We start from the raw sequence: 9892 nt of genomic DNA, 5'->3' as shown, positions 1-9892 counted from the left end.
CGGCGGCCTCGGCCGCGGCGGCGGCGGCCTCGGCCAGCCCGGGTCCGGGCGAGGGTTCGGCGGGCGGCGAAAAGCGCGCCGCCGCCTCCTCGGCCGCGGCTGCGGCCTCGGCCTCGGCGTCGTCGCCCGCGGGGGGCGGTGGCGAGGCGCTGGAGCTCCTGGAGCATTGCGGTGTGTGCCGGGAGCGCCTGCGCCCCGAGAGGGAGCCGCGCCTGCTGCCCTGCCTGCACTCGGCCTGCAGTGCCTGCCTCGGGCCTCCGGCGCCCGCCGCCGCCAACAGCTCGGGGGATGGCGGTGCGGCGGGCGACGGCGCCGGTGAGTACGGTCCGACCGAAGTAGCCCATCCCCCACCGCATTCCCGACTCGGTGTGGGGATTGGGTTCTCAGCGTGGTGATGGCGGGGGATCATTTGGGTGAGAGGATAGGGACCTGGATAGTGCGTGTCGGAATTGGGTATGGGCATTGGAGTCTGGGCTGGGCGCTCACATGGGGTGTCTGCTTCTCAAGTTCGATGAAGGAAGGGTTTGGCCTCCTTCCTGAGGAGAGGATCCGGCCCTCCTTGGGATGGAGGTTGAGGCTCAGTGGGGCCATGGGGTTATAGCTTGGAGGTGAATTTGCAAGAGTCTCACAAAGGAATTTTTTTTTTCCCCCAGTGGTTGACTGTCCTGTGTGCAAGCAGCAATGCTTCTCCAAAGACATTGTGGAGAATTATTTTATGCGTGACAGTGGCAGCAAGGCTGCCACAGACTCCCAGGATGCAAATCAGGTATGTCCTGCTCCAGCAAACCCTAGGAGCCCTGGGGACATGGTACTAGTTCCAGACTTTATTTTTCTCACACTGCAAGGCTCTAGGCAGACTGCATAGGCTAGGTAAAGACACTATTTCAGGTTGTATTACCTGGGGTGTATGTAAGGACCTATTTGGTGGTTCTGTCTCTGCTTACTTTGCCTTTGCCCAGCAGTGCTGCACTAGCTGTGAGGATAACGCCCCTGCCACCAGCTACTGTGTGGAGTGCTCTGAGCCGCTGTGTGAGACGTGTGTGGAGGCACACCAGCGGGTGAAGTACACCAAGGACCACACTGTGCGCTCCACTGGTATGCAAGGCAGAGGGGAAAAGCCTTGGTTACCTTACATCTGTTCTCAGCTGTTTGTGGTGCTGGTTACAGATGGCGGATGGGTCCCAAGGAGCTTTTTGGTTTTTTCTTCTCTTTTCTTTCTTTTTTTTTTAGGGGGTACGACCTGAAGGGTTTTAGGGCAGCAGTCAAAAATAGGGAGGCTGGGGCTCAGGTGTGCCAGTCTCTGCCTGCTGGTCCAGGTGGGAGGGAAAAGGCCACAGGCAGGGAGTGGGCAGAGTCCCGGACAGCGGGGGGTTGGAGGGGGGTGCTCTGTATGCCAGGGGGCCTTTTGCACTGAGGGTTCAAGGAAGCTCATCAGGGACCCACCCCCACTCCCTCCTCAGGGGAAAAGCTCCAGTGGGAGGGGCCAGCTTATTCCAACAGGGAAGCCCAGGGAGTTTGGAGAAAGGGTATGAGGCCTTTTGAAGAATTCACTGGCAACCTGGTTAAGTCTCTGTATGGGAACGTGAGGCCTCTGAGCCACAGTGTGTTGATAAACTGCAAGAACCTTCAAGACCATTATGGACGGAGAGTGAGTTTTAGAAATCTTTCATCTTCGGATCATACGCATTTTAAAGTTCAGCTAAAGTATTTGTAGGCTTTTCTGTAAATGTTGGTAGTGGCACATAAAAGGACTTTTTGAGTCTAGCCTGGTTTTTGGTTCAGAACTCACTATGTGTGGCCTTCTGGTAGTTACACTGTGACTTCTCAGTCACAGAGAATAGCATAGCATTGGCAAGAAGATAAGGATGGAGGTGGTGGCTGTGGGCATGAGGAATCAGGAGCAAAGGACTCCTGGGTTTAGGCAGGGTGCAGGAGGGGGCAATATTGGAGGAACTGTGGTCTGTCTGGTTGATTTGTATCCCAGTGTTGTATGTCTTAGGCTGGAATAGTGTAGCCAAGATGTAATTGAGATTGGGCAGATGGTCTCCAGCAGCTTGCTGGTGGTGACAGGTTGGGAGTGGGGTAGCGGTGTATTGGCCTTTTTGCAGTATTACTTTAATCACCAAGATTCTTCTCAGAGAGAGGAGACTTGATCTCTCAGTGAGGGGTTTGGTCTGACATTTTCACTTTTTCTATCCTGACAAGGCTTTGTGAGGCCAGAACTGTCTGTAGGCCTATGGGTTGTAAAAAGGTTTGTGGACTTAATTACTAAAGAGATCAACCAAGACATGACTTCTGAGGAAGCTGTACCTGAACAGTGTCTCTAGTCCCTGATTTGCTTCTGTGTGTGTCAGCAAGCAAACATTCTGTGTGCTTGGATGCCATAGTAGCCATAATCTCTCCTCTGCTGGACAGAACCTGCTGTGAGTAGAGGAGAAATGGAGCCCAGTGGAGGTTTTCAAGGTGGAGGGGCTCTCCTGAGTGTCTACCCAGGGAAGGTTCTAGTAAAGGGAATAGCAGATGGGAGGTCTCTGTCAAAGTCTTTAGAGTTTGTTGTCAGTGTCAGAAGCTGGAAGGAGCAGGGGTAGTTCTCTGGGTCAGGGTTGGGGCAGAGAGTTTTTAGAGGAAGGATCTAGGCTTACAGGCCTGTGCTTTTTTCCTGGCCACTGATGCAGGGCCTTTGGGTTTTCCCAGCAGACAGCCTATGGTTGCAGGACAGGTAGGAAGTGAGGCCTTAAGTTCTGTCTACCACTTGAGTTGGAGATAGCTAAAGGATGAGCTTCAGCCTCATGGTTTCTTCTGTTCCCCAGGGCCAGCCAAGTCCAGGGACGGTGAGCGCACAGTGTACTGCAATGTGCACAAGCACGAGCCCCTTGTGCTGTTCTGTGAGAGCTGTGACACCCTCACTTGTAGGGACTGCCAGCTCAACACCCACAAGGACCACCAGTGAGTACTGAAGCAGGATGGCTGGGTGCTGCCCGTTCCCATGTTCAGCACCCAGGCCCACTTCTGTTTGCCCTCAGATACCAGTTTCTGGAGGATGCAGTGAGGAACCAGCGCAAGCTCCTGGCCTCACTGGTAAAACGCCTTGGGGACAAGCATGCGACGCTGCAGAAGAACACCAAGGAGGTTCGCAGCTCGTAAGTGTGGAAGCCAGGGCCATAGTTGGGGGCAGTTCCTGCTGAGCACCTTCCTAACCTGGCTCACTCTGCTGCTCCCCCAGGATCCGCCAAGTGTCTGATGTACAGAAGCGTGTGCAGGTGGATGTTAAGATGGCCATTTTGCAGATCATGAAGGAACTGAACAAGCGGGGCCGTGTGCTGGTCAACGATGCCCAGGTATGCCCCGTTTGAGGGGGGAGGGTTTCTGGGTCCCATCTGCTGGCTGCCAACCCTATCTACAGTGGGAGGGTCTTGGGGATTAGCACTTTCTGCTGGCTGTTGATGCCATCCTTGGTGTTTTCTTTCCTTGGTCTTCTCCTCTACCTGCAGAAGGTGACAGAGGGGCAGCAGGAGCGCCTGGAGCGACAACACTGGACCATGACCAAGATCCAGAAGCACCAGGAACATATCCTGCGCTTTGCCTCATGGGCTCTGGAGAGTGACAACAACACAGCTCTGCTGCTCTCCAAGAAGCTGGTGTGTGCTGGTGGACACCCAGGTGATGGCATCCAGGCAGGTGCCGCTCAGCACCCTGGAGCCTTTTTTATTGTCTGTATGTTCATGCACTGGCCCTTTTTCAGATCTATTTCCAGCTGCATCGGGCCCTCAAGATGATTGTGGATCCTGTGGAGCCACATGGCGAGATGAAGTTCCAGTGGGACCTCAATGCCTGGACCAAGAGTGCAGAGGCTTTCGGTGTGTCCCTTTCTTTTCTGTGCTACGTATTGCAATCATTTCAGACATTGTCTTCTTATGCTAATTTTTTCTTTATGCAGGCAAGATCGTGGCAGAGCGTCCTGGCACCAACTCAACAGGCCCTACGCCCATGGCCCCTCCTCGGGCTCCAGGGCCCTTGAGCAAGCAGGGTTCTGGCAGCAGCCAGGTGAGCAGGAGGGGGGGGACCCTGGCAGCGTAGGGTAGGGGCAACGGTCGTATGGGACACCTGCTCACTGAGGTCCACCTGCTTTGCCCACAGCCCATGGAGGTGCAGGAAGGCTATGGCTTTGGCTCAGGTGAGTGCCTTGTAGGTGGGAGAGCTCCAGTGCTTTAGGTCTATCCCCAACCTTCTTTTTTCTATTTTCTGAGCAGACGATCCTTACTCGAGTGCAGAGCCCCATGTGTCAGGTGTGAAGCGGTGAGTTTGGCTATCCTTTGGTGGAGCCAGATGGGGATAGGGATGGGTGTGCTAACACCAAGCCGCACCCACAGGTCCCGCTCAGGTGAGGGCGAGGTGAGTGGCCTCATGCGCAAGGTGCCACGGGTGAGCCTTGAGCGCCTGGACCTGGATCTCACGGCTGATAGCCAGCCACCAGTTTTCAAAGTCTTCCCAGGCAGCACCACTGAAGATTACAATCTCATTGTTATTGAGCGTGGTGCTGCAGCTGCTGCTGCTGGACAGCCTGGGACTGCTCCACCTGGGGCTCCTGGTGCCCCTCCACTGCCTGGCATGGCCATTGTCAAGGTGAGTCTGCCCCAAGTGACTGGCTGGGAAATGAACGCCCACATCAGCATCCTGCTGAACACCCCTTATCTCTTTGCAGGAGGAAGAGACAGAGGCGGCCATCGGAGCCCCACCTGCTGCCACTGAAGGCCCTGAGACCAAGCCTGTGCTGATGGCCCTGGCGGAGGGCCCCGGCGCTGAGGGCCCCCGCCTGGCCTCACCCAGTGGCAGCACTAGTTCAGGTCTAGAGGTGGTGGCTCCAGAGGGCACTTCAGCCCCAGCAGGTGGCCCCGGTGCCCTGGATGACAGTGCCACCATCTGCCGCGTCTGCCAGAAGCCAGGCGATCTGGTCATGTGCAACCAGTGCGAGTTCTGCTTCCACCTGGACTGCCACCTGCCTGCCCTGCAGGATGTGCCAGGGTGCGAGGCTTGTGTAGGGTCTGTGCCGGGTGGAGGGCTGGGCTGGCTGGCTTCTGTGCAGCCCCTCATTCTCCTTCCATCCAGGGAGGAGTGGAGTTGCTCTCTCTGCCATGTGCTACCTGATCTGAAAGAGGAAGATGGCAGCCTGAGTCTGGATGGTGGTGATAGCACTGGTGTGGTGGCCAAGCTCTCGCCAGCCAACCAGCAGGTGAGGGTGAGGGCCTGCTCCTTTAAGAGTTGCTCAGCAGCCTTACCCCTCTTTGGCTCTGATGTCACTTGTCCTGTTCATAGAAGTGTGAGCGTGTCCTGCTGGCCCTGTTTTGTCACGAGCCCTGCCGTCCCCTGCACCAGCTGGCTACTGACTCCACTTTCTCCCTGGTGAGTCCTGGGACTTCAGTGGGGGAGGAGGGGGTGGGGCTGCCTGGCCTCACTTTCAGCCTGGCCTCTGTCTACAGGATCAGCCTGGCGGCACCCTGGACTTAACCCTGATCCGTGCCCGTCTCCAGGAGAAGTTGTCACCTCCCTATAGCTCCCCCCAGGAGTTTGCCCAGGATGTGGGCCGCATGTTTAAGCAGTTCAACAAGCTGACAGAGGTGAGCTTGGGGAGAATGGGGCTGGTGGCAGGGGGAGGGTAGGTGGGAGGAGGGAGAGCTAGGACCCACCTACTGCAATATGCCTGGCTCAGGACAAGGCAGATGTGCAGTCCATCATCGGCCTGCAACGCTTCTTCGAGACTCGCATGAACGAGGCCTTTGGTGACACCAAGTTCTCAGCTGTGCTGGTGGAGCCCCCACCGCTGAGCCTGCCTGGTGCTGGCCTGAGTGCCCAGGAGCTATCCAGTGGTCCTGGTGATGGCCCCTGAGGCTGTGGCCTCTCAGGCCAACCCAACGTGGCTCTGTTCTCTGTCCTGTCAAATCCCCTCTCCCCCACGTCCCCCTCTGGTGGCCTGGCTCCTACTTCTTGGTGGCCCCATCCCCCAGTCCTTCACAATATGATTTTTACTTATGTGGATTTAATAAAAACTTCACCAGTTCTTCAGGCCTCTTTTGGTGGGGGCCGTGGTCCTGGGGCCTTATCTCAATTCCCTCACCATGCCCTGGTGGACAGAGTAGGTGTGGGGGCATTTGCCCTCAGCCACCTTGGTGTCCATGGGATAGGGAAGAGCATCTTTCTTGGGCCCTTCCCAATGGAGAGAGTGTTTCAGATTGGGGGAAGGGTCGCATGGTGAACATGCTGGAGGTTGTTGGGTGCCCTCTAGGTGGGAAGGTCCAGGCTGATGTGTGGGGCAGGGAGGGTGAAGCCCCAGATACATCCTGCATGGTGGCCATTCTTCCTGAGTGCTTCCTAGACTTGGGTATAACTATTTTTCATAATCAGATGGTACCATACTGAGCTGGGTGTTTGAGGATCCCTGACAGATGAGCCCAGACTTCCAGGGTATGTGGGAAGCCCACTGTCTTCAAGGTGATAGGCACTGGAGACCTTGGGAGGGGTGCTGAAGCAGGGCTCACAGCTGACCATCCGCTCCCAAACTGAACATCCCCGGACGCTTGACCTGTCAACCACTGCCACAAACAGGGAAGCAGTCCAGCCTTCTTTATCTCACACCCCACCTAATGTGGCACTTAGCCTTCTGCCATGCATGCCAACCACCCCTTTACCAAGCCTATATGTGACCTCTGTCCCAAGGGACCCCAGCCTGGCCCACATCAGGCCAGTCACACAGGCCTAGGAATTAGTGTCCAATCCTTTATTACAGATGAAGTACAGTAAAACTGCCGGGCATCTACTGCCTGCCTCCCACCAGGGTGGTATAAGGTGGTCAGTCCCTCCGCAGATTCTTGAGCCGCTCCTCCAGGTCTGCGTCGGCATCTACTAGGGCTGAGGCTGCAGCTTCTGCTTTCTTCCCACTGGCAGCCACACTGAGTGAGCCTCCAGTAGAGGGGAGGTCTACAGAGTGGGGGGAATAGGACAGCTGTAGAAAGGAATAATGCTGGGAGGGGAGGGGTCGGGCTGTGGCTGGACCGTTGGGTGGGACAGGGCCCAAGGTTTGGTGCACTCACTTGACAGCTCATCTGTCAGGCTCAATCCTAGCTCATCCAGGACCTGGGACACAACGGCGTCACTTGGGAAGAGAGAAGAATTTTATGAGGGCCAGGCCTGTATGAGGACCAGGCATCCATTCCCACCCTCCCCACACCTGGTGTCCCCTAACCTCTCCTCTTCATCTTCCTCATCCCCCATGGCATCATCAATTGCATCATTCATCATCTCCTCCTTCATGTCCATGATCTCGGCCTGCCGCTCAAATTCCATCATGATCTTCTGGATTTGAGGCAACTTCAGCTGGAAGTGGGGTGTGGGGAGGGTGAGTCTGAGTCTGGTCCCTGACATTGGTTGGGGGAGGAGGGAAGGGGAATGGGAGAGGCGCACCTGTCTGTTCATGGTGCCCATGGCTTTGGTGACCCCCTTCATAGCTTGTGCCATTGAGTTGTTAGACTTCAGTGTCTGGATCTTCAGGGACACAGCCTGGATGTTGGCCCTCATCAACACAAATTTGCGCACATAACGCCGAGTGCGCACCAAGTCTTTTGCCATGATTCGCACGGCATCCTGAGGGAGTGGACAAAGGTGGCAGGGAGAGTGGGCTGAGGGAAGAGGCTCCAGTTGCACCATTCCAATTGATGTTTTGAGCAATTTACATGTGGTTAAACCCAGTGGTCACTTCCCCCTCCCTCCTCCCAACCTCATTCTCCTGTCTCTTGGGTCACCACTCCATAGGCTCCTTTGTAGCTTACTTCTCTGACCCACAAACGCTGGAAGGAAGGCTGAGCTCACTGTATTCAGTCATCCTTTTCCCTCCATATCTAGAGTCACACTCCCTTGACTTAGGATGTCTATTCCTGGCTGATGAATTTGCCTCTCCCTCCACCTCACACAGGCTCATACCTCAAGCTCTTTATCCCACATCACATGTAAATCTATCCATAGCTCCTGACTTCCTTAAATCTCTTCCTTGCCTTGCTTATTCTGGGAATTGGCACCTCTTCAACCCAACTGCTCAGGTTCAAGCTCTATCACCTGTCATGGGCTCTGCTCCCTAGTGCTTCAGGCTATTTTATTTTTTTAACTTAGTTTTGAGGGGTGGGGGGCAGAGGATATGAAGCAGGCTCTGCACTGACAGCAGTGAACCCTACGCAGGGCTAGAACTCATGAACTGTGAGATCATGACCTGAGCCTAAGCTGGATGCTCAACCAACTAAGCCATCCAGGTGCCCTTCTGTCTCTTTTACTGAGCTCCAGGGCACAGTGTATTTCAGGCCACATCTCTTTGCATTAACCCCTGTGACTCCACTCCCACTGTGGCCCTTGATTTCAACTGGTCTGGCCTATCCTCTCTTCTGAGCTCACCTATCACTCACTCATGGAACATTTGCTTCATCTGTTTGATGCACTGGTTGCTTGGGACTTTCACAGGCTCACTCTCTACTACTCAAGGTTTGTGGCCCTGATGTCACCTTCTGGGAGGCAGTCTTTTTGGAGCCCCAAAATAGGGAAGCCCTGCTTGCCCTTTGTTTCAAGGCACCTATCTATTGGTGTCCTGTCATACATGGTCTGTGGTTAGAGCAATGTCTGACCAAACAGCACCTAGTCCTGTGTCCCAGCCGTTGCCCAACCGAGCTCACCATCTGGCCCTGCTTGGCCATCTTCTTGATGTCTGCAATGATTTTCTTCTCCTGGGTCTCTAGCTTCTGTCGTTCACGGTCCAACTCTCGCATGGCACGGTTCAGGGCCCGCTGGTTCTGCCTCAGCAGTTCCTCTGGTGTCTTCCGGCGCCCAAACAACAGGTCCATGGTAGCAGGAGCCCACCAGTGGGCCTGTGCCAAGTGTGAAGCCTAGCTGCAAAGTGGTGGGAGAGCCCAGAAAAAGGGCAAGAAGCAGAGCAGGGATCACAATGTGTATGGGGAGGGGTGATGGTTGGGTGTTTTGCAAAAAGGGAAGGGGTGAGTAGGGAGAGGAAGCGATAACAGAAGGCCAAAACGTAGTCTGGAACACCACAGTAGCCCCATGGATACAAGTGGGCCAGCAATATCTGAAAGTCCTCCACGATATACCCACCCCAGCCTTTCATCATAGTGCCCCCAAGGAGGTTCAAGGCTTCAGCCTCTCTCCAGATCATGGTGAGGACCTGGATTGGGACGCTGAGCGCCTAAGACAGGGCAATTGTGGGGAACCGACTGGGGATGGAAGGATAAGTGGAGGGCCTGAGTGCCAATAACAAAGTGGATACAGGGAGTTCTGAAGCTGACAGCGTATGAATGGCATTTGGATTTGGAGGGTCCAAATGGAGAAGGAACCTGGGTGAGGAGAATATGGTTGTGGGGCGTGGGAGAAACCGGTACGCTAAGGACGTGATGGACGCTGGAGAGCTTTGTAGACCTAGGAGAGTTAGGGGTCCTTGGGGATCCCTGTACACCCAGAGAGGGAAGACGGGCGTTAGGGCGCCCCGTTCACTTAGGACAGAATCGGGGGGGCGTGGGGAAGCCTGCACACCGAGAACAAGTTGGCCCGATGATGAAGCCAGGGTCCCGGGAAGGGGCAAGGCAGTAGACGCCCAGGTGGAGAGGCCCTCGTATGTCGTCGCCCACGCACCCACCCGGGACCCTCGGCACGGCAGGGGCCACTCACCGGAGCTGGGACGGGAATCCGCTTCCGCTTCCGGGTCACACTCTCCTCACTCGGATTCCAGGCGCGCCCACCAACGACAGCCCCTCGGTTCTTTCTGCCGTCGTCGCCGTTTCCGGAAAAGATGATCTGACGTAACACGTTCCGCCGGCACCCGGAACGATGGGAGGGGACAAGAGCGCGC

At 55.7% G+C, this 9892-nt stretch overlaps 2 protein-coding genes across 4 annotated transcripts; one reads left to right on the top strand and one right to left on the bottom strand.

Moving 5' to 3' along the window:
• Window positions 1-2: 2 nt before the first annotated feature.
• Window positions 3-6055, top strand: TRIM28 (tripartite motif containing 28; the record flags this gene model as incomplete). Its single annotated transcript, XM_049622252.1, has 17 exons — window positions 3-315; window positions 654-766; window positions 963-1095; window positions 2811-2946; window positions 3024-3140; window positions 3224-3338; window positions 3492-3638; window positions 3743-3857; window positions 3938-4044; window positions 4138-4174; window positions 4251-4296; window positions 4371-4623; window positions 4703-5022; window positions 5107-5230; window positions 5314-5400; window positions 5478-5615; window positions 5708-6055. Coding segments are annotated over 17 exons (2478 nt in total), but the record flags the coding sequence as incomplete, so codon positions are not given.
• A 702-nt stretch (window positions 6056-6757) lies between these two features.
• Window positions 6758-9849, bottom strand: CHMP2A (charged multivesicular body protein 2A). 3 transcript variants are annotated; one of them, XM_049621570.1, is made up of 6 exons: window positions 9712-9849; window positions 8709-8918; window positions 7456-7635; window positions 7238-7368; window positions 7086-7147; window positions 6758-6972 (listed from the first exon to the last, which is right to left on the bottom strand). In XM_049621570.1, the coding sequence occupies exons 2-6, from the start codon at window positions 8874-8876 to the stop codon at window positions 6845-6847; spliced, it is 669 nt and encodes a 222-aa protein (XP_049477527.1). In that variant the 5' UTR covers window positions 8877-8918; window positions 9712-9849; the 3' UTR covers window positions 6758-6844. The 3 variants fall into 3 exon arrangements, with proteins under 3 accessions (XP_049477527.1, XP_049477528.1, XP_049477529.1); XM_049621571.1 differs by having other exon boundaries at window positions 8709-8922; window positions 9712-9800; XM_049621572.1 differs by lacking the exon at window positions 9712-9849 and adding an exon at window positions 9577-9676 and having other exon boundaries at window positions 8709-8922.
• Window positions 9850-9892: the final 43 nt, after the last annotated feature.

This window comes from Panthera uncia (genome assembly GCF_023721935.1).
Source record: "Panthera uncia isolate 11264 chromosome E2 unlocalized genomic scaffold, Puncia_PCG_1.0 HiC_scaffold_19, whole genome shotgun sequence".
NCBI lineage: Eukaryota > Metazoa > Chordata > Mammalia > Carnivora > Felidae > Panthera > Panthera uncia.
This window is presented reverse-complemented; position numbering and strand designations above follow the sequence as displayed.

Excerpts from the sequence above, each read along its gene's own strand:
- CHMP2A (XM_049621570.1), bottom strand. The coding sequence starts at position 8,876 with ATGGACCTGTTGTTTGGGCGCCGGAAGACACCAGAGGAACTGCTGAGG. Across the intron at positions 7,636-8,708 it reads TGGCCAAGCAGGGCCAGATG|GATGCCGTGCGAATCATGGC; the intron begins GTGAGCTCGGTT and ends CCACTCCCTCAG. Across the intron at positions 7,148-7,237 it reads GAGGAAGATGAAGAGGAGAG|TGACGCCGTTGTGTCCCAGG; the intron begins GTTAGGGGACAC and ends TCTCTTCCCAAG.